General features: G+C 29.7%; 2 protein-coding genes across 12 annotated transcripts in view; both read left to right on the top strand.

The window, feature by feature from the left end:
* The window catches only part of LOC142330501 (multiple inositol polyphosphate phosphatase 1-like), a 50,587-nt gene extending 41,836 nt beyond the window's left edge, over positions 1-8,751 (top strand). For 3 of the 6 annotated variants that reach the window (XM_075375799.1, XM_075375798.1, XM_075375801.1), the window contains exons 9-10: positions 1,030-1,242; positions 3,948-4,700. In XM_075375799.1, coding sequence (XP_075231914.1) covers positions 1,030-1,242; positions 3,948-4,596 — 862 coding nt within the window. In that variant the 3' untranslated portion in view covers positions 4,597-4,700. Of the gene's footprint in view, positions 1-1,029; positions 1,243-3,385; positions 3,519-3,947; positions 4,701-8,526 lie in introns of those variants that run through there. The other 3 variants (XM_075375803.1, XM_075375802.1, XM_075375804.1) reach the window with 3 other exon arrangements.
* LOC142330499 (multiple inositol polyphosphate phosphatase 1-like) overlaps positions 1-25,473 on the top strand; it is a 461,575-nt gene that overhangs the window by 375,361 nt on the left and 60,741 nt on the right. For 4 of the 6 annotated variants that reach the window (XM_075375797.1, XM_075375791.1, XM_075375795.1 and 1 more), the window contains exons 1-2: positions 8,686-8,824; positions 20,133-20,439. In XM_075375797.1, the coding sequence (XP_075231912.1) occupies positions 8,816-8,824; positions 20,133-20,439 (316 nt within the window). In that variant the 5' untranslated portion in view covers positions 8,686-8,815. Of the gene's footprint in view, positions 1-8,685; positions 8,825-12,508; positions 12,664-20,132; positions 20,440-25,473 lie in introns of those variants that run through there. The other 2 variants (XM_075375793.1, XM_075375796.1) reach the window with 2 other exon arrangements.

Raw genomic sequence — 25,473 nt, 5'->3', positions numbered from 1 at the left:
CAGTTATTTGAAAAAAATTTGTAATACAGGTGATTCAAAGAAACGGGAAATTTTGAAAGTTGTGTTGGTAGCTATGGGCGATTGGTACCACTTTATAAGTGGTGCCAGCCTCTTATCAAATGGATCCGGCCATTTAGTTGTCATGGATCCTTGGAGTGGTGCGGAACGTGCATTTGCTATCAAAGTGTTTTACAAAACCAATGACAGTGTGGAGGAAGCGTATAGAGAATTTTGCCGTCATTTTAATCTGGGACGGCACGACCGTGTTCCATCAGCACATGCAATTAAAACATGGATATCTAATTTTGAAGAAACTGGTTCGGCAATGAAAAAGAAACCTCCAGGCCGTGAGCGAACTGTCTGTACACCACAGAATGTTCAAGCTTTACAAGATGCTGTCACACGAAGTCCACATCGGTCAATCCGTTGTCTCTCAGCATCTTTACAACTGCATAGTTCAAGTGTTTGAAGAATGTTAGTGAAGGACTTGCAATACAATCCATACATTTATTGTTTTAAATATACCTTAACAATGATATTTTTATATAACCGCTCAAATTAAGTTAAGGAAGATTGAAAAATGAAAAACAAGATACTTTTATAAAATTGAGAAAAACAATTGGTTTCCATTTTTTCACGCACAACAAAAAAAATAATTCTATAACTTTTCTTAAAATAGATTGAAACCCTCAAGAATAATATAGAAAAGAGCAACTTAATTGTAATATAATGTAAGAATTCAATTTTTCCCATCAAGTGTGATTTTTGTAACATATAATTTAAAAATCAGGATTTTTGTTTTGTACTGTATACTACCAGTTGAATACTGCATGTATGTAAACATATTAATATAAAAAAATCTGTCTAACAATGTCTTCTGTAAAGTTAATACAGTCTTAAGTATTATTGAACTATCCTTATATCATTGTTTTTTGTTTGTACACACAGGCTGCAACTACTTTAGTATGTCTGCATTAATTTTTCTTGTAAAAGACAATTATGGTTGATGTTTTTTTTTTTTTTTTATAGCGACATCGCAAAGAATGAAGAAACCAGCAAAGAACCAAATGGTGTATTTTATTTTGGACATTCAACTACATTATATAACTTATTTGCACGACTGGGTGTAGCAAAAGACTCTGAACACATAACCCATGAAAATTATTATAATATGACAAACAGAAAATGGCATACATCATTACTTGCACCATTTTCAGCTAATTTTGCAGCAGTATTTTTAAAGTAAGTTTAACAAACACCAGCCATATGTATTAATAATTAACTTAAAGCATAATCTCCAATAAATTAATAGTTTAATATTATAGACTCCTTCGATTTGTCTATGCATTTTATTTTGATAAAATACATAAATTAATAACAACAATAAAAATGATTTCAGAAAGTAAATTTTTATAACATAAAGCCAAGTTAAATACATACAGAAACAGGAACTTTTATATGTTATAACTTATTTCTTAAATACCAGGAAACATAATATTACTGAAATAAAATATAAATTCAAGTGTGGATATCTTTTCACAGAATATTTTGTAAAACCAACTGAATATTAAAAAAAAAAAAACAGCAGTTCAGAATTAATACAATCAAATACAACACTGACAACCTCCATGACAGAATGGAAGCATCTTTGTCTTTCATCCAGACGGCTCTATACTTTATCCTGGTTAAGATTTCCATGTTTTCAAGCACTACAAAATTGATTTTTTACTATAAAAAAGAGTTAGATGACCATAGGCCATAAACAAGCCCAAGCCTGTAGTTACTGGGGAGAAAGAGAATAAATAAATAAATTCAAATGAGTTTAAGTATATATCAATATAAGCGATTTATTCCATGAAGCTAATTTACTAGTTAGATTTTCTACAAAATTAACAGTAAAAGAAACAATTTGGAACAATATATAGTTACTTAGGCCATTTGTATGCAAATTTTAATTTTTTTTACATTATTTACAAAATTGCTGCAGCACAGATAAAAGTTCAAGTCGTTATATTGTACTTAATCGGTTGCCAAGAGCAAACTGAGTTTGAAACAGTGAATAATTTTATAATGAAAGTATTGGAAAACATCCCTAATCAATAAGCTGAACTCAGTGATCAATAATGACAAGATTTTTAAAACGATCAGAGAAAAGGATAAATCTACTGAAAGTGAAATTAATGAAAAAGAGGTACAAAATACCCAGCATGTTGAACAGTTTCGCATATAAAATGGAACATTTGCTATTTTATACAAAAACTCAGAAAGATTGTATTAAGTGAGAAAATATTACACAGATTGCCAAATGTATTACAATTTAGTGAACAGAAATAAAGGACACACTCCAATTATTTTCTTCTTCTTCTACCCATTTCAGATGTTGGCAAGCATCTTGGCTGTGCTTCCTGTATCATGAATTTCATGGAATATCTCTGCAGATGTCTTTCAGATCTCCAGTCTCAGAGATTTTTTAGCCAGGAGATCCATCTCCTACCAATTCCTCTCCTATCTCCAATTATTTTAAGCTAACTTTAACTGTATTTTTCGGTTTTTAATTATATTTTTTTTAAATCTAAAGATACATGTATATAATATTACTTTCATAGTTCCTATCCACTGATCCTCTTTTTTATATTATTGATAATTAAAATGAAAATAAAGTAATTTAAAATTAAGTATACAAGTATATATGAAATTTCCCTCAATAGCTTTAATTTTATTCATAAAATAAATTCTTGTTGCTTTTACATTTTTTTTAAACAATGCCTGGCAGATTAATTTCTTAGAATTGTTAATTATTAACATTACTGTTTTCATTTAATTTTTACTTTCCCAGCTATCTAGTAGCCTACATAGCTACAATGAATAATAAATAAAAAGTATGCTAATCGAGTCAACTTTTGCATGTCAGTTTATGCAGATCTTTAAGTTTCATGACACCAATTAAACACAACTTTATCATTGAAAAATTTTGGAAGGATGTATGCATAGTATGTTGACCTGTTTTTTATTTGATATCTCTAGATTGACAAATTGAAAGATTGATTTGAATGAAATTTGGTACAATTTCTGTATATTGGGCATCGATGTCATTTAATTTTGTTCACAAATCGGTCAAGCTGCCAGGCAAATGCAGACCTCACTGGTCCTCTATCTCAAAATTTTACCCAAAATGTTGACCAATTTTTTCCACATAATTTAATACCTCTTAGTTAAAATACTTTCTGATGAAGTCTACTCTTATTCAAACCTCCATGAAGGACGGAGGCAAAATTTTTTATTTTTTTAATTAGATAATTTCATTACATCAGTATGTCACTTTGGTTATGTATTTGGGAAATTTTATTCAGGATTGGAAATAACTACTTTTTTGTTTTTCTGTCAGTTAGTGTTTTGCTTGATATCTTCAGACTGGATAAAAGAATTTTTATGAAATTTTATACAATGACTTCTGAATTGAAATGACAGGTCAATGATGCCATTTAATATCAGTTACAATTGGGCAAGAGATTGGGGAGGTAAGTCATAACAAGATCGCATCTTAAAGCTTTACTCAAAACAGTAGAATATTATTTTTTTACATAACCTCTTATTTGGCAACTTGCAAACTTTAATGTATATGTTATTCTTAATTTTGCTTCTAAGTAGTAGTTTGTTGAGAATGATGCCCTCACAATAACCAGAGTTGCAAAGCCAGGATTTCAATTCCCTTATTTATGTAAGAAGCCACATTGTGGCTTAAAAAAAAGTTTAATACTTATAAAAATTATCGAGATCTGTGGATCCTCTCCAAATCAGCAATTCAGATAATCATTAGTGAACTGTAAAACTACTTACCAAATGTGAAAATGTTGGTAACACCCTGGAAATAATTTTATTGAAAAATCAAAATTCTCATTATGATTAATTGTTGCTGGTATTATATATAAATACTTATATTTTTTCAGCTGTAACAGAGGAATCAAACATCGTGTTGCATTTTACCACAATGAAACACCATTTAAATTAATTGGCTGTCATGGATATATATGTTCTTGGAATATTTTACAACAAAGATATAGTAAAGTTACAGATCCTTCAACTTGCAACTTTAATCTCTGCAATGAAGAGAAACAATACAGAACCAATGAAGTAAAAAATAATAATATAGACAATAAAAAATATGGCAATACAAATACCACTCATACATTTGAAGAAACAGAAAAGAATAAGTCATTAAAAACAATTTTAATAGACACAAACAATAAATCAGTAAAAAGCACTTTAGAATCACATAAGAAAAATAATGTAAATATAATAAATACAACAGCAGAAAATACAACAAAAAGTGAAACAGATAATGTATATATTAAAACAGTATATAACAAAAATATGAGAAACAATATGAAAGATACAAATGATATGAACACCGGTACATTTAAATCAAAAATACATTGGAACGATACAGAAATAAACATATCATGGTTACTCATATCAATTACTGTATTTATTATTGTATTTCTTTTTGGCTACTCATTAAAACGAAAACAAATAAAAGTAATAAAAATAGGATATGAAAAAATGAACTCGCTACAATTAAAAGATTTCCATCACTAGATTTAACTTTATATGTAAAAAAAATTTCAAGAAATATTTTTTGTTACTATTATTAAATAAATTCTGTATTTCTATACATAAAACAAATTTTCTACAAAAGAATAAATAACTTTAAACTTATTATCACCTAATTAACCTATATTTTATCATACTACAAGTTCTGGGACCTCCAGGACCGCTATCAGGTACTGCTTCAGAGGATGAGATGAATGACAAATAGCATGTGAAAATGCCATGCTTGACTAGGATTCAAACCTGGGACCTCTGGATGAAAGGCTGAGACGCTACCACTTGTGCCACGGAGGCCAGCAAGTAACATCACTTGAAAAAAAAACTAAAAAAATCTGCGATTTACAAAGTCCAGAATGCAATCCTACATTCCATTCATTCATATCACACGACTAGCTGCACTTTATACTAGGGTTGTTCAGAAAGTAACTTACATTTTGAAATAATAAACCAACCAAACAAAAAAAAGAAATTGTATTATATACATTTGAAAGGGACAATCTTAAACTATTTTTCTACATAGTCACCATTTAAATTGAGACATTTATCATAACAATGCACAAGCCTTTCAATTCCTCTCTGTAAAAATCTGCAGCCTTAGATTTTTGGCACCCATCTTGCAAAAACCTTTGACTACCAAGCTTCCCCAACACAATTTCATGCAATAAACTTTGTGAAATTTGGGGGAAAAGAAACGAGTGTTCCATAATTGTAATGCGGCGATTTTCACGAATTTTATCATTGATTTTCATCATCAGTTCATCAGTCACAAGGCTAGAAAAACATTTAGCAAGGACCTCCTCTCACTCATTTCTGCTAACACTTGATCATTTCTTTTCCTATCCACCCAGCTTGTTCTTGTTATTCTCCTCCAAATCCACATTTCCAATGCTTCCAGTCTTCTTTCTGCTTTCCCAAGCAACCATGTTCACACCCATAAGTTAGAACACTCCAGACATAAATTTTAGCGAACTATTTCCTTATTTGCATACTCATATGATTAACGGTCAGTATATTCTTTTTATCCTGGAAAGCTTGTTTTGCCAGTGCTATTCTTCTTTTTACTTCTGTGGTACACTTCGCTACATTCTTCTTCGCTACACATCTTCGGTACACATCGCTAGAGAATGGTGCTTCCCAAATAACAAAAACTGTTAACCTTCTCTATAACAGTACTATCTAATTTAATATTGTACCCTCCTTTGTACCTTCCTTTGTTTTTTCTACATTCATAATATTTGTCTTCTTATTAATTTTCAGTTTAAGTTTTGTTAGTACTTTAGATAGTGTTTCTAACATAATTTCCATTCCTCTTGCTGAGTCCGCCAGTATAAAAGTAAAAACCAAAAATTTAGATTTAGATTAAGACAAACACACACAATAGTGTTAGTAAAATATGGTAACCCTTAAATTATTAAGTAAATTTTCAACTGTTAAAAATAGAAAAATGGAATTTAGCAACTGCTCCTGTCTCAAAATAACCATTTTTCAGTATGAGACTATTATGTCCCAAACCCTTTTAGAATCAAAACTCAAAAACTTTAAATGTAATGGTAGAGTTATAACAAATAATTTTAAAGGGCATTATAAAACAAAAATGTTGGCATTAAAATACTTCAGCTTAACTAAAATGGCAACCATTTAATATTTTTTCACAGGAGATTTCAAAAATGGATTACAGCACAACCCAAGCAATGGGCTTATTCAAAAAATAGATCATTTTGAGGCAGAACCATTTGGCAAATTTTTTTTTAATTTCCTAGCATCATAGCTCTATTAGTCTTATGATGCCAAGAAGGCACCTTAGCTCTAATAGGAACATGATTTTTTATCCTACTATACCTACTAATAGGAACATCAAAACTACTATGCTCCCAAAAAAAGAAAAAAGTAGGGATAATGTTTGTACATATGTACATGTGTTGGTGTGTTTGAAACTTAATACCTTTTGACTGGCTAAATCGATTTTGATGAAATTTGGCACTGCTCCTATATTAGAGCACGGACTAATTTGTTAGTATAAGTTTGGAGGTCAAATTTCCAGGGGGTGATAGCTTCTCTGCAGCCAATTTTCAAAAAAATTTACGAACATAATCCACTTTAAATTAAGTTCAGTACATGCGTACATAATTATTTTACATTAAAAAAAAATGTTGCTCCCAAATTCTCCCCTTCCCTAAAAATTGAAAAAAGCTATCTTTTTATTTATTGATTTTTTTCAAAATAATTTCTTTTATGTCTTATTAAGCACAGTAGTAATGCAAACGACCCAAAAAGAATACTTTGGAGGCAATATTAGGGATGGAAAAGCCAATCAGTTTAAAACTATTGATCTTTTGAATTAAAAAAAAAATCTGTAATAAAATACTAAATTGTTAATTTCATGAATTAAAATAATTCAAAATTTAGCAATGTCATGTCAAATTTTTATACGTTTAGTTGAATAGTATTACCAGTATTTATTGTAAACAGTGAACCTGAACACAATAACAAATATTGTCCCTTCTCTGCTATTATTGAAAATCTACCTAGGTACTAGTGCTAATTTACTGATAACTTTACTAGAAAGAAATACTGATAGATTTACTAGTAACTTTTAAAAGTTACTGAGAAACACCATCACCTCTGATGATAATACCTTTACCTTCGATACTTTACTTCATGATTTTTTTAGCCATATTGACAATTTCTTTGTTAATGGTGACATCATCTTGATTGTTTTTTCAACACTAACTTTGTACATCAAATGGACATTGCATTTTTCAAAGGGCACATATAAAAATGTTCTGCATCAATAATTTTAGTCTTTGTACATCGGATACCAAATATGCAATACTACATACTTAAAAAAGACAGGTTTTGAATGAAGCTTTTAAATAAATTATAGCATTTAGTAAAATATTGCATTTATAAATTTAAAAAATAAACATAAGTTAATAAATTAACAGCAAACTAGACGGGGAGTATTTTGTTTAAATCACCAGGCAAGGGATAATAACAGATCATCCTGGCTACACTGTTTATAATAAATACTAATAATATAATTTAATTTCACATAAACAATTGTAATATCTTTGTTAAATTATAAACTTTCTTTTATTATTAACTCTGATAATTTTTAAAAATTTAGTAATTTTAAGAAAGTACTACTGTTGTATGTACTTCCACAAACACATTCCTCAATGTAAAAGGTAAAATCATTAAGGTAATCATATTTTCCTCAAATTTGATTTTAACCTCTTAGATGAATTAATTAATTCTTGTAGTATTGTCAAAACAAGTAGTAGTAGTATTCACAATAAAAAGTTCATGTATGTAGTACACTCAAATATATGTATGAATTTTTATTTAATCATAACAGTTTTCTTTGTAATGGAACTCTCATCAAGCGACTGATAACCTAAGGAATTAGAGCTTGATTTTCCCAGAAATAAATTATTTTTCCTATTATGAAAGTACTCCAATAATATCAATTAGAACAGCTTGCATTTAACTAAACTAGATAAGTATAAAATAAAATACTTTAGTATTTCATATAAACATAATGGCGTAACAACAACAAACAACCTTACAAGAACCTGGCTGAACGGTTTATTATACAATCATAACTCATTAGATGACTGAAAATGACTTTTTACAAAACCTATGCCTGCTCGTGGATGACCCATTAATTTCTGAAGGGACTACAGTTTTTGTTATAGGAAAGATTGGCCAAAATAAGCTGGCCAATAAGAAATCAGTGATGTACCACTTACATCGTGAGTAAAAGATTCAATTTCCTGACAGATTACAGTTGAAATGGACCTCACGATCCCTATTAAATTATAAATATTGATAATAAAACAACAGCTATAAAATAAAACTGAATGACAAAAGTTTCAAATAAATAGAACCTCATTAATAATTTATAATTTGTTCCAGAAACAAATAATGAAGAGCTCATTAAAAAGGTACATATACTTAAATATTTAAACAGACATTAACAACTGTATCAATATATAAATAATCAATAATCCAGCCATATTCAACTGATTACAAGAGTAAAAAAAAAGAATCATTAACAATCATCAGCTGGTATTATGAGTATTGTTTGATAATACAACCTATGCACAATAAATGTTATATAATTTACTCAGAACAAGGAGAGTAATGTGTTTTATTTGAGCAGTAAAAATACTGCTTCAATCCAGATTCTGTATGAAGGGGTGAGATGAAGTATGTAAGTACATAATTTAAGAGCACAATTAACGTTATAAAATTAGATTTTACTTCTAACTATTGATTAGTGGTACAGAGAGTTGCACTTCAGTCACTTAGCCCATTTAGTAAAAGCTACCCTCACAAAAACCATTCCAGTGGAATATTATTAATATTCCTCTCTACAGTATTAGGAGACTGCAATACTTCAATCTACTTGGAGCTTAAACAAGAACAGCAGTCAAACATATTTTTGCAATTACATTTAAAAAGGAAGATATTATTCCTGAATTAGCAGAATAAAAATGTGAGAAATTGTAAAAAATTTGAAATTTTTTTTGAAGTCTATAACAATAATATTAACTTAAAAAGTATATTCATCATTTTTCATAAGTTTACAATATTTCTAATATAAATCCTTTCTAAACCGATTTAAGACTAACATAGTGTGAAACGTTTCGTAAAGTTTCTAAACTACAACATAAACAATTTTTTTTTTGAGCCGTCTAATAAATTATTGACAAAACTTTAAAAATGACAAACTTACTTTTAAGTTACATGAATATTGTTCTTTCAGAACTAATTATATAGTTCCTTCTACAGTCAGTAAAGTCCATAATTAGTTCTCCAGAAGAATAATCTATCTATATGCAGTTTGAAATAAAGTTGTATATAAATTTAGAATATTTTAACATAAAGGTGAAAGTCTGATTAGATTCTAAGAAAAGTTTCTCTGGCAGAATTAACAGCAAAGTAAGATAAACTTTTCTTTTTTTTATCAGTTGAAGAAATGCACTTAAAACTTTCAACATTTGTTAGGGATATTTGTTATTAGGAAGGAATTCATAATACAAAATTACAGAAACACACAGTTAATTTACCATTACTTCTAATCTTCCAACGACCATACATTTGTACCTGTCAAGCCGATTTATTATGGAAATCATTTACCTGAAAGATTAAGTCACATCTTTGTAACTTGTAGTGGAAGGGAAATATTTTATTTTTGTTATTAAGATTTCACCTAAGTGAAGTAAAGTGTTTTGCATTGTTAAACAATGATAGAATACTCTTTGCAGGCCTAATTTATAACGATATACAAGTAAAACTAATGAAATATACATAATGTTTTTTTTATATTAAAAAATTACTGCATTAATATTCCCCTAAGCTTAGGTAATGAGTGATTTAACAGATTTCATGAATAAAGAATAAAACTTAACAAAAGAAAAAAAAATTGTTACATATTATATCATAAAACATATTTAAGACTCTGAAGGGAAACAAATTTAACTACACCACACAAATAATTAAATTTAGATTGACAAAGAATTAAATTAATTAGGTTGTCTTCATTCATAACAAGACAATAAAATTAAATATGTGTAGTAATTTTTTTATTGTACTGTACATACACCATAGAAATTAAAATGAGACAAACTGAAGAAAAATCATGTACTTTGATCACTTTTAATAGACCAGAAATGAGTCAAATTAAATAACCTCAGTTTCTTCTTCATTGGCTTCTTTGATAGCTTTGGCCCTCCCTCTATATGCAAAAATCATAAAATATTTACAAGTTAGTTCATCGATAACTTGCCTCTCTAGTGTTAGTTAGATGCAACTAAATATTAGATTGTGATTAAAAAATGTCAGAGTAGCAACTGGTAATTCTGATATTTTGAACTCTTGATTATTTCTCCATTTCAAAAGTTTAACTTTATGATTGCACAAAGAAATTAAAAGTAAACAAAAATTAATAAGTTTTTGAATTATGATTTTTCTGTATTAGTTTGTCAGCATCTAAAACAGGTGCAGTTGAGAATATCAGGTTGTAAGGCATGTACTGAATGAAGAATTTTTCAACTCACGCTTCCAATATGCTGATGAAAGATCATAAATCAGATAACCAGTAGGGACATAAACTTTCGTATAAATGCTAATCTGACACTAGTGTACAATGTGTAGATAAAGATTATGTCTAAATCTAATAATTGTGGAGATAAAAAATAGATATAAAAAAATTATGTATCTATAAACCTCTACTACTGGAAATCCTTTTTAATCAATTATCAAGGGAGGCGCCCTTGATAATTACCGAGGACTTATTGAAACGCGTTGATGATGAAATCAAAAAAGATCGTCGTTAAAGACCTGATCTTTCTTTTTCCTGATGTTACAAGACCTGTAATCAGTTGCATTGTTCATGACCATTTAGGCTTCAGAAAGGTTTGTGCACATTGGCTGCCACATCTCTAAACGGAACATCACAAAAAAATCCGAATGGGATCCGCTTTAGAATTTTTGATGTGCTACACAGAAAAAGGGGATTAGTTCCTCAATTCAAATGTTACCAGCAATGAAACATGGATTTCCTACTACAACCCAGAGGGAAAATGGCAGTAAGGGAATGGCTCATCCTCAACCACCAACCAGACCAGCGAAGGTCAAGCCACAGCCATTTTGACGCAAACTGATGGCCACAATCACTTCTTTCTTTTTCCCGTTTCTTTCTCCAGTAATTATCATTTGGATAATACTTCTGATATGTATAAGTGTAAATGAAGTGTAGTCTTGTACAGTTTCAGTTCGACCATTCCTGAGATGTGTGGTTAATTGAAACCCAACCACCAAAGAACACCAGTATTCACAATCTAGTATTTAAACCCATGAAAAAATGACTGACTTTACTAGAACTTGAACGCTGGAACTCTCGACTTCCAAATCAGCTGATTTGGTAAGGCGTGCTCACCACTAAACCAAACTGGTGGGTTTGGAATCGATTTGGAATCATTTCACAATCATTTGGAATCGATTTGGCATACTGCTGACTGATTTCATGCCACGTGGAACGACTATAAATGCAGAAGCCTACTGCAAAACTCTACATAGTTATTCGGCACACCATTCAAAATTGGCGACGTGGACAGCTGACCAACGGCATCGTCCTGCTCCACGATAATTCATGTCCACATGTTGCGGATCTGACATGTAATTTACTGAGTACATTTGGATGGGAAATTTACAATCAAATGCCATATAATCTGAACATAGCTCCTTCTGATTACTATTTATTTGGGAAATTGAAAGAATTTTTGAGTGATAAGCAATTTGCGGGAGATGATGCATTTAAAAATGTTGTTAATCAGTGGCTAAATGGACTGGCAGCAGAAGAATACGATGAGGGTAAATTGAAGCTGGTGTATCGCTACGATAAATGTCTTAATTCATGTGGCGATTATATAGAAAAGTAGGAGTATAAAAGTAGGTATGTTAGTTTAAAAGAAATAAAAAATATTCATAAAGTTTTCAGAATAAATTTTTTTATAATGAAACGGTCTTTAGAGATAACTTCTTGTAGATTTATCTCTACCTTTTATATTTGATAAATATTATATTTTAACAAATTTAAAAGCTAATATTTGTCATAAATAATATTAAATCCAATCAACTGAATAAATATTTTAATCCACTTTATATTAGGATAATACAATCTTATTAATATCAAATAAAACAACCATTTCATTTTATTTCAAAGGTTAACATTCTTTATAACAGGTATAAAATATCTAATAGTGTATAGCATTTATATGATTAACGTACATGGTGCAATATATAATACACCAATCATTTACCAGATGATAAACACATGTAATGAATCAAAACGATCTGATTCTTTAGACAATGAAAACTTAATTATGAAATGAAAGACACGATGAAATGAAACGTGACTTAACATACCTAGTTCATACTTTTAGTGATAGTTTAAACAGGATGATAGATACGTAGTTACATAAAAATACATGCTTTACAACTAAAAATTTTTAACAGATTTTTAACAGGAGAAATGCTATTAATCAGGTAATTTTACTTTAATTATTATTTTCTTCATTTTGAAAAAGTACAAGTTTTTTCTAATCCTGAAATTCTTCAGGAATAAATTATACAAATTAAACTAAATTAAAAAGTTCAAATAAAAATAGATTCAGACATAGCATTACTTTCAAGTTAAACTAATCAAAAAATTTATATTTTAAATCTAAGGGTCATACTTCTGATGTAAATATTATAGCACAGTGGCCAAATTTAAACAAAATTTAACTTCAAGAATTAAACAAGTGTACCTCAATTAAATGATAAATAAATCTTACTTTTTTTTCTTAATAAATCATAAATTGTTTCACATTAATAAAGAATTTAACATATTTTTTCATATTGAAAATGAATCTGAAGTTTGAATTTTCCCGGTCACACTTCACCTTTTAAAAATTCAAAGTCTTCATAGAATATATGTTATCAGTTAATTTATGATCTTGTTTCAATTAATACATAAAAACATTAATGATGATAAATTTAACTTCAACTATCAATGATTAAGCAATTTAAACGTCACACTATGACATCATACCCTTTTCAATGAAGCATTCATGAAAAGATTTAAAAATGTTTATATATGTAAAATGTATATAAACTGACTTGCTATTTTGGTAATTTTCATGGTATCTCTTTGTTTACTTTTTAACGGTAACTACAGCCAAGTGAAATTCAGATTAATAACAATGAGTGAAAAATAAAAAAAAATCATGCATCATAAGTACATAAATGACAAACACTGTCATTTGTGTGATAAGTTTACAAAAAAATTCCACCTTTAAAAAACTGATCAATTATACTTTGGCAGAAAAATAGATGAGCAAGATAAGACCTTGGGTCCTCAAACCAAAATAGATTCATCATACTATGAGGACCCTGTTAAACAGATATACTATAAAAGGTATACGATATACCTTGCCACTCATTGCTACTGTGGTTTGGTGTGAACTCAAAAAATCGCATTACAGGTTACTATGTTTGTCTGACTAATTCCCCTGGAATTTCATTGAAACCCTGTATACAATAGTTCATCCCTTATGGTCATAAGCAGTCAGACCTGCCTGTATTTCATCAGGCTGTCCTGCCATTTTTACAAATTTTTTGTGAAGTGGTAACAGAAGAAAATGATAATGATGTAGTCTTCGAAATATAATCCATTGAGGCATACATTACATCTTGAAGTGAGCTAAATGATTTGTTTATGGATATTAGCTCAAAAAATCAAATGAAATCTTCAGATGTAGAATACAAGGTCGAGAGTGTATTTTAAAATTATATAAAAATCTCTGTATCTTGTAATCAACAGAAAGATATTTATCAGTACACTGCTGAAAAAATAATTTTGTTTTTTTTATACAGATGTAGACAATCTTATGCTAAAATTAAAATAATCCTATAAACATGAGACAAACATAAAATCAAGGAGTATACTCTATTATACTTATTCATACAAGTATAGTTAAATAAGCAGTTCTGGTTTATAATGGTAACAAATATCCTTACACACAGGTCAATAATGATATTACACAATAGAGATATTCAATGCATATTGAAGAATCAATTATAACAAAAGATATGTGGAATAAAAAGTAACGTCTCTTTTGTTAGGGATGTAGTATTTTAATGGGACAAAGAAGCTCAGAATCAACATTGCAACATGAAACAATGGAAGAAACAGGATAAGTTAATTCTGAGTTAAAAATATGCTGTTGAGCCTCTAGGTAATCACCCAAATAAATGTCCCCCTTCACATAAAATTGGGATTAGTTAAAATAAAATATTGAAGCTACAAGGACGGTAGGGGGTTTCCCTGCATAAGGCAAGAATTTCCTATTGTAAATGAAGAAAAAATTAAAGGAGGGATACTGATTGCATCATAAATAAAGGAACTGGCCAAAGATGGCATGTAACACCATGCTGAGCGATACAGAAATTGTTGATAGGATGTCATTTAATGATGTATATAAAATTTTCTGGGTTTCAATAAATTAAAAGATTACCAATGTGTTATGAATTATAAATGTCACTAAGATTTTATTTCCTAATTCACATCTGGATATCTTTCCACCAAATCTTGGAGCAGTAAGCAATGTACATGTTTTGAACATTTCAGTAATATTCTAAGAGATCAGATTAATGACTGTAGTATTTAGAAAGGAGCATTTGTAAACACAATGTTTTTTTAAGGAGCAACCAGCAGTGACATTAAGTAAAGTAAACGAAATGTCAATGCTGTGTTTTAGCTTTAAATTTTGAACACATCTAGTAAATATGAAATTGTAAACACTGACGTTAATATTGCTATCGGGAATGAGGAAAAAATATTTAAAAAATAAAATGGGAGAATGGACTAAAAAAATTCATGACGACAGGAAAATGCGACTAATTGTAAATATTTATGTATACATTCATATTTCCTATTACAGACCAGTGCAAAACTATACCAACTGTATATTTTGGTGGAAAGATGACTACTGAATCTTGTGAAAAACAATATCTGACCCTGATTAAAAAAACGATGATACAGAAATACTGCAGAATTTAGTTTAACCTTGATTGAGTGGTTTAAATTGTAAACACTTTCTTACATTGAACACTACATTTCTAATTTAATTGGTGAAAGAAATGTTCTGATCATAACATAAACATTGTGATAAAAATGTCTAAGCCACACATATGCCATCACTTATAAACTCAGAATACTAAACGATCAGGTATGTAGTTGATTTCATACAAACTCCTAAAAACTTTGGCACATTGTCTTAACAGGAGCAATGCTTATGCTTCAAAAAGAATTAATTAAAAAGTTTATTTTTAGTACCTTATAAATTCTCAAAAACAATCGTTTGAAAAAGTGTTTTCAAAATGAAATAAACAACTGTAAAATTTTAATAAACAATCTTACATTTTAAATGTTAAAATTTTTTTAAATTCTTTTAAGACTTTTATAAATACAAACATACATCCGAAAATGCTTTGTTATAGAGTTAAAGCTAGCAAAACATTTTTCCCAGATTTCAGTACACCCCCCCCCCCCCCCCACCAGTAGGAATGAGATCATAATGAAATGTATTAGGTGTTTCAATAGGGTTTCTTTTTTTTGACCTGAAAATTCAAGAAAAAATTTACCAGGTTCCAAAACTGTATCTCCTTTGGTTTTCATGATATCCAATGTACAATAACAAACATTATAACATGGGCAATTTAATTGTTTTTGACAACAAAACTGTTATGTAATGTTTTTGTATATGTTGCACTCTAAATTGTACTTGCATTTTTCCAACTGAATCTGAATTTAAAAAAGTGAAATTCTGTTTTGAAAAATGCTGCATATCATCACTATTGCTGAATAAACTAATATGAATTTTACGAACAACTTTTGTTATGGAAGGGCACCAACTTCAGTGGAAGAATATCAACATAAGTATCAAAAGAGTAGTTCTAAGCCATAAAGCATTTTGCTAAATTTTTAATAATCTTTGTGAGAATGATAGACTTCCCAGCACTCATGTTTCATCTGAACATCAACTGGAACATGGTGATATAAGGCAAAACATTCTTCAGGTGGTACAGCTTAGTCCTGTAACCAGCATGCAATCAATTCCTACACACTCAACATTCCACAATGTATAGTATAAACAACATTAATGCTCATAAACTATGTCCTTATTTTGTTCAAAACATTATTGAAAAATTTACTGGCAAATGGATTGGACGTACAGGGCTGATAAATTGGCCACCTAGATCACCACAATGATCTGGGACCTTAATGAGCCAATAATCTTGGGATCTGGGATGAATCTTACGGACCTTACTCCCTACGATTACTGTTTTATGGGGATGGATGAAATGTAAGGTACAAAAGAAAAATGTAGACACAAGTGATGAACTGATCGCCCGCATTCTCAATGCTGCTACCCTCATCAAGAACGTGAAGATAGGTTGTTGGCAACACAAAATATAAGGAAACTAGTAGAAAACTGCATCAATGTCAATAGTGCAATTTTCAAACATGTACTGTAAATTAATTCAATATAAATCACAGGGAGTATTTTTTTTAAGTATTTTAATTTTTTGAAAGCCTAAATTTATTGTACTAAAAACAGCTGTTTTTAATTATTACAGATTCATAACTCTTTTATATTACGTTTTGTTCATATAAATAGTCAATTTATTTCTTTTTTTCATAAACTTTGTTGCATCAATTTTCTAAGAATTAATTTCTACAAGTTTTGATAAAGATTTATGCCATTATTGGTCCTGTATTTCAACCTAAAAAAAAAAATGTATTTCTCTGTTTTATATTGGATAAATTTACCCTTATATAACACCTTATACATTTCAATATGACATCATTTCATCAGGGGAACTAAAATCCGGGCAAAATTTTTAATAGCCAAAACTATAACAAAGCAGTTTTGGACATTTGATTGTATTAACTTTTTTCCTTAATTAAAGCTCTAGAATCAGCTCTCAAATTATTTCCCTTTCTTCCTACATCATCTTTATGAGTATCAATACAATGTACAATCATTTTAATAAAACTAATAAACTATTGAGACTTGTCAGCTATAAAAAAGGAGAACTGGAAGTCATTTTTTTAAATATATTTCATATATATTTTTGGTCTATGGAAGATGGTAAAGTATCCTGATCAGAGTCATTCCTTCTATGAGTTATTGCCTCCCCTCTTCCCTTCGATTAACCTTTATTCTTCTTTACCGTCCCTAATCAATCAATACACAAATTTGTCAAATTTACAGAAGTAATTATATGATATTAAAAATATTTTAATATCTTAAAATAAAAAAATATTAAATACTTAAAATATTAAATAATATTTTAAAATAAGATATTAGAATATCTTAAAATGTTTATGGATCACTTAAAAATGAACTATACCTTAATAATTTAAAAAATTTTTAACTTTTTGAAGATCAGCATTTAAAAATGTAATTTTTTTAGCTAGGCCATTATTCTAGCATTTTCAGTTTTACTGAAAATAAGCAGAACAAAAGCGTATTATTAATTATAATAGTTATTTAAATGTTAATCCTATAAAACATTAAATATAATTAGAAAATTCATTACATCAATCAAAAGGAAAGAAAAACATTATAATTTTCTCAATAAAATAAAAACATCTGAAATATCTATCAACAGTAAAATAGTGAATCATTAATAGCAGTTGTTAAAAAGAGAAATTCTTAATTTTTGAAAAAAACTGGTACATTTATTTCTTAGTGGCAGAACCTGACTTTATCAATCAGTGCATGTAATTTACAGCATCACTTCACAAAAGCAATAGGAGAGATCCATTATGTACTGAACATATGACTTAGTTAAAATTAAAACAAAGTGTTTCCTGTAAAAGTTATTTAAAATTTTATGTTAAATTCTTCATTTGGAATTTTTAGTGGAAAAAAATTTCTTTACTGTAACATTCTTCAATCGTACTCTCTTATAAAATGTTCATATATTAATCGGCTGAACTGAATTAATCCACTTGTTCACCAGATTAATTCACATTAATTTAACGAGTTGTTGCACGCATTAAAAAACTCATGTGATACCTCCCATGGACCTGGCAACATTTGTCTCAGTATACTCTCAAACCTTCCAATTTTGGTACTACATCACTATTTCATATATAAATAAAATGGTTCCTTCTCCACACAAGTCTTCCCACCCATCTGTCAGAAGCCACTGTCATACCAGAATACTTAAACCTGGAAGAGACAGAGTATGCTCCTCAGACTACTTCTTTCCTTGATTAGTATTTTGTGCAAAGTGATGGAGAGAATGGTGAACCGCAGGCTTAGCTGATGTTTAGAGAAGCACACTCTGATATCTCCAGAACAATGTGGCTTCTGTCAAGGATGGAACTGATCATCTAGTACTATTGTTCACCTGGTATCACTGGAAATAGCTATCCAAAATGCTTTTCAGGTCTGTCAACAACTTATCGCTATTTTCTTCGACATCAGGAGGGCATACAACACGGCCTCACAATGTGATATTTTAAACACCCTTAAAGAATGGGAAGTCAAGGGCAACATGCTTGCCTTTATTAGGAGTTTCCTAAATAACTGTACATTCCGTGTTCATGTTGGCAATTCTGTATTGAGTAGAATCACCTTGGAGAATGGAATGCCTCAAGAAAATTTATTAAGTGCCACCTTGTTTACTACATCCATCAACAGTATTACTAAATGTGTGCAGCCACCTGTTTCAAGGTCTCTCTTTGTTGATGATTTTGCTATATATATCACGACCCATTCAACAGCCACAGCTGAGAAGCTACTACAGAGTACTATGCATCTCACTTTGATACTTGGTCCAAGGTCATGGTCTCACCAAGGTCTTCATGCCTCTCACCAGGGAAAACAAAATGTATGGTGTTTTCTTGTTTACAAGACCCTTTCACTCCATAAGTCCGTCTCAATGGAAAGCCAATTTCTATCTCTCCTGACATTAGATTTTTAGGTTTGCTTTTCAATAGTCGTCTTATGTGGGTGAATCACATAAAACAGTTAAAAGCAATGTTTAAAAATTTTAGTTATGCTATGAGCCCTTAGCAACACTAAGTAAAGAGCCGACCAATAATGTATGTTACGTTTTTATTATTCTTTAGTTCGGTCTTATGTGGATTATGGTTGTTATCACCTACTTTTCAGCACGTCATACTGTCCTCAAGATGCTGGATGCTGTACATCATGCTTTTCTTCATCTTGCCACAGGTGCATTTAGATCAAGCCCTGTCACAAATATACTTGTTGATTGCGTTGAGTCATCACTCTGGGACAGATGGGACTAGCTGCTAGCATCTTACTCTGCCTGTCGTAAAGGACATCCAAATCAACCAGTTTTTAATGCAGTCGTGAATCTTCATTTAAATAGATATGAGGTCATCCACGCTGTACAGCACCTATTGGATCGGTATTCATACTCAGCATGAACTACACCTTTTAAATATTGGTACACCTTCTATTTTTCCAGCCTATTCCTTTTCATATCCTCTGTGGAAAATCAGCACTAAAAATTGTAATTTTGACCGTACCATATATAATACAAAATCAACATCTCCTTTTGTCTTTCAACAAATATTTTACCAATTTCTCTCAAAGACAAACCCAGTCACAGTAGTATACATAGATAGTTCGAAACAGAATGATACCGTTGGATGCACTTTTGTTGTAAATGGTAAACCTATGTGTTTGGTCTGCCTGGTATTACAAGCGTCTAAAATGCTGAACTGAACACCATCAATATGGCTTTTAATATCTTTAAGTCAAAACATCATCATATCCTTATTTGTAGTGATTTATGTAGTGCACTCCTAGCTTTAAAAGATTTGTATACTTTTTATTATCTGTTCAAAATTTATTTATACAATAGAAGAAAATTCTTCACTTTCTGAATGATCCTGATATATATCACAGTTTTATTATTTTCAGATTATGAATTACATGACATTAGTTACTACAATAGCAGTGTATTTGGCCGGTTTAACACGTATTATATATAGCAGCAATGAAGAATTGACAGATGATAATGGTCTTAAAGAGCTTTTTGATTCAGATATGTTTAAATTTTTAGCAAACCTTGAGGATGAACACCTCATGGAAGAAGAAAATACTTATATGGGTAAAGCTAATGAGAATACATATTGCTACACCAAAGACAGCAATCCGTACCAGTTTTTCTCAACAAAGACACATTATCCTATTTACAATGAATCACGAGAAATGGATCCTGCACCAGGTAAAAAAAAATCTGTACTCATTAAGAGTTGAGTACTCCATTATTTCAACCTTTTACAAACTCCCTTTTTATACTTTTGTTCATTTGTTAATTCTATAAATAACTAATTTTATACATGCTTATCAAAAAAAATCTGTACTCATTAAGAGTTGAGTACTCCATTATTTCAACCTTTTACAAACTCCCTTTTTATACTTTTGTTCATTTGTTAATTCTGTAAATAACTAATTTTATACATGCTTATCTCATTACAATAAATATTATATCTCAATCTTGCTAAATAAAAATTCAAACCACAAAACTCTTCTCTGCCATCATCAGTATAGAATACTTAAAACCTGAAATATTTGATATAAAAGATCATAATGAATCAATTTCTCTTTTTTAAGTTAAAATGAGTAAAAAAGAAGAAGTAAATTAAAATGTTATATATTATGCTTCAAATACTAATAGGGTAAAGGAGAAAAAAAATTCCTTTAGGCCACTGAATAAGATTGTCCAACTATCTACGATAAGAATGAAAAAAAAAAAAACACAAGACATGACAAATTTGATCAATCATGAAAATAAAACAAAAAGTAGCAAAACAAAAAGGAAAATGAGAAAAAGATTTGTGAGAATCATTCAGTATCCACAATCCGTACAATAATTTGCTACGAAACTTGTAAATGATTAAATAAATCAGTGACATTAGCTGAATTATAACTCTAAACTGCAGTACTTTTAAGGAAACATTTTTTCCCATAAAACAACTGATCAGAGGCATATTAATCATATTTTTTCAAAACCTTTTAATGTAGACAGTTATGGAAATTATAAAAAAGTACTCTTGATTAATCCTTCATTAGCTGTGATGATCTGAGTAATCTCAAAAAGAAAATGTTGTTTAGATTATACGGATGGCGACCCTGTGCTCTCCTCCCTGCTATCTGCCAATCGGCTAGCCTGGAAACACACTGTGTTTAGTTATGCTTTTGTTACGTTTAGTGTGCTGGCAAATTCATTCTGGATTTGACAGATCGCTGCAACTAAAATCGTAAGTTTTTTCATCTAAATATTTCTTTGAATTTCAATATAAAGTTTTTTATAATTTATTACAGAATAGTGAATAATTTAAATTTTACATTATAAATAACTAATCTTCTTAGGATATAAACTTTTTGATCCAATAGAATACTGTGACAAATATAAATGTTTTTCATTTTTTCCAATTTGGCTATGGATCCTAATAAAATACACAATCTTAAATAAGTTACGGGTGTTGAGAAAATACTACATACCTTTCATGATGATGGTGATGATAGGATGTATCGACTCGACATTGACAATGAAATAGATACAGAAATATTTGCAGATGAAATAAATCAGAGCAAAGTGAAAAAAAAAGATGAATGTTCTTTATATGGGATTTAGAAGAAATAATTAGATTGCAATATCAAAAGAAAATATAAAATCATAAATGCTTGTGTCTTACAAAAAACCTCTCTAAAAATCCAGGAAATGGCAGCCATAAAATACATTTCTTCCTATTCCAAGTATGAAAGGAAATTTCAAAAATCTGAAGAATATTTATGAAATTTGGGTTTAGATTAATTGATGAATACATATTGAACACTACCTCTATGAATCATAATCTTACCGATGACAAGGGGGCTTGAGTGCTCAGTGATACAGAGTAGCTGGAATGAAGGTGCAACCACATCTGAAAGGTATCTGTTGAGAGCCAGACTAAGGAATGATTCCTGAAAGAGGGCAGTAGCTCTTTCAGTAGTTGTTAAGGGCATAGTTCTGAATGACTTAAACAACCATATCAACATCACTCAGTCTTCTGAGTACTGCGCAGCTGAAAGCAATGTAAAACTACAGCGACTTTTTTTCCAAGAAAATGTAACTTTCTGCAGTTTCATATAACAAAAATGAAGGTGCCTTCCTTGGTAAAATATTTCAGAGGTAAACTAGTCCCAGTCTCCCGTTCAGATCTCCAGTTAGGAACTACTAAGGAAGGGGTCACCAGAAAATTAAAAAATAACATTGTACGAGTCAGAGCGTAGAATGTTATAAGTCTAAAAAAGGTTGGTAGGTTAGAAAATTTAAAGAGGGAAATGGATATGATAAATTTAGATGTAGTAGGAATTAGTGAGGTTCAGTGGGAAGAGGAAAACGCCTTTTGGTCAGATGATTTTAAAATAATTTAATATTTTATGATTTTATATTTTAATTTTTATTTAAATGGATTTTAGAATAATGGGTGGTTAAAGTGACAAATGAAGAGGTGTTGCGAATCGGTGAAGAAGGAAGCATTTGTAAAAATATAGTTAAAAGAAGAGAGTGGCTTATAATAGGCTACATATTAAGGCATCCTTGAATAGTCGCTTTAATATTGGAGGGACAGGTAGAAGGGAAAAATTGTGCAGGCAGGCAATGTTTAGAATATGTAAAACAAATTGTTAGGGTTTTGGTTTAGAAGCTAAACCAAAATGGAACGACTAGCACTAGATAAGGAATCTTGAAGAGCTGCATCAAACCAGTCACACGACTGAAGACAAAAAAAAAATATGGAACACAATCATTATAGATGTGTTCAATGATTGAACACATCAGTACATAGCTACAATTCAAAAGAAATTTTTGAGGGTAGAGATCGCAAAAAACTGAAAAAAAAAGTTTCATTGAACTCATGTTAACAAGGCATTTATAAAGCGAGTCTCCTGAATTTCAAAAAGCTCTGCAGTCCGAACAGTGATATAAATTATAAAAAATATTCTGTAAGAAACATTATTTTTGATAATCAGTACAGTGGACTAACATAATCTGCTGTCTGAACTGAAAGCTATGTGATGATTATCTATACCTGAAAACTAATAATCCCCAAACACCAATTTTCAAAATAATAAAAATTAGCCATATTTTCTTTATTTGAACTTAAGGATAATGGAACTTTAGTATAATATTGTACAAAGAAAGGAAATAAAACATTCATTCATCTATACTGATGATGCTAGAGATGAACCACGAACAGTGACATTTTGTAGCAAAACTTAAGCAGAGGTTGACAGTGTAGACCAAACGTGTGTAATACTATGTATTCAGAGCCTCTAAACAATGGCTTGGTTTTTTTCATTACGCTAAACAATGCTGTGAGAAATAGTCAAATTACTTATACTATTAATAAACAGAAAAGCAGTTGGCATTTACCTGTATCTAATTCTATCGATTTAAAACAATGATTGTGAATGAAACACACTATTTTCCCTGATACAACCCCAAAAGACTTCTATATTTGTCTTGTTTAAATGAAGAAAAATAAAGGCTCACTTTAACATTTCTGTTTTACCTTCTTAGCCTTTGCTACATTTGCAAATCAAAATTATGTCTTGAACAATGTAAATGAGATGGAAGGTGTTATGTGATTTAAATTACCCCTAGTGATACAGATGATCAAGAAAATTTTCAACTAATGAACTTTTTTTTAATTATGTATTTCACGTTCCTGTTATTTCATACATTTATCTATTACAATTCATGATGCATCATAATTTTATTTTATTGAAATTGTAGGTATTTTACTCATTTTTGTTTGGTTCATTGTGAATAAATATTATCTTTAAATATCTATTATTTCTTAAGAAAATTTGGTGATTACAGTAAATCAGTTTGTATGTGTCTAATTTGATATGTCAGCAAATCATGTACAAGATCTTATACATAAATTATATTTTACGTTTCATTTTTATTCATTTAGTTGTTTTTTAAGATTATTTGCAACAAAAGATGTGATTTTTATGGCAATACTCAGTAAACTTGAGAAATAATAAAATAGCATAAATAATTCTCTTTATTCACGTTTTGTTCATTTAAACTTTAATTAATGCTGAATACACATCACAATTATGATGTATATTCTTATATATCATGTATAGACAAGATTTATTCTTAAACAGATTGATTATATTTGTATTACATTTTCAAAATATACTGATGATGAGGATATTTTAATAACTCCATGAGTTTTACTTATTTTTGAAAACAAATACATTCCCGAATAGCAACTAATGAAGGGTTAGAATCAGAATGAAAAACACAAAATTATGATCACATATAAAAATAGTAATATTATGATTTACTGCATACCTGTACATTTTTATTGGAGTAAAAGAAGATTTTTTGTTAAAAAATAAAATTTATTTATAAATCAAAGCCATTGATTTTTTAATGTGTCATGTGTAAGAAAAAGTGTTAGTAATGGAGTTAAAAAGTTCAATGTACCTGTCTAAAACTTAAATCAGCTGAACCACTTCTTTATTTAAAAACTAATTTGAAATATAATAAAAAAAATAAGTGATCTCAGGCAGATAAGTTCATTCATAATCTTCTAAAAAAAAGTGTTTTGGTAGTTGCCATCCATCTATAATCAATACTGGTATACAATCTTTCTACCAGAAACCACGTTTCCCTTCTTACTCCTCTTACAAATAAAAATGTATTCTACATAGCTGTAATGACATTTATCAAAAACAGCAAACCATGAATGCACCAATGAATTCCCTAAACGAAAATTTCTTAAGTAGTTGTCTAAGTAAATGTTACTGAAGTAATATCAAAGAGAGAAAAATTAAATACCAATGTTCACATTCAGATAGGTGAAGCACCCAAGTAAATTTCAAGAAAGCAGGAATCCAATCTTTAATAATAGAATGGGTGCGCAAGAATATTAAAACTGATTATACAACTGTGTATACGAGTAAAAAAATTTATATATTTAAAATACGGTAACGTATTATCGAATCATTTCGTCGCGATTTACTTTTACTATTGGATTCATAACCTAAATGTTCAATTTGTAACAATCCCTCAACTAGACATCGCATTGGAAATTAATTAATTTTCTTTCAGTAATAAATTACTACACAACATGATTACATAAATATATTAAAAAATTATATACCACACAGTGTGGAAATTACAATAAATACAAACATAGCCATACGGTCGCACTACAATGCAGCAACCTAATGCGATCTATTAGATCTCATA

Source organism: Lycorma delicatula, chromosome 9, assembly GCF_047948215.1.
Source record: "Lycorma delicatula isolate Av1 chromosome 9, ASM4794821v1, whole genome shotgun sequence".
Taxonomy (NCBI): domain Eukaryota; kingdom Metazoa; phylum Arthropoda; class Insecta; order Hemiptera; family Fulgoridae; genus Lycorma; species Lycorma delicatula.
Note: the sequence above shows the minus strand (reverse complement) of the source record. Positions and strands in the feature narration are given on the sequence as shown.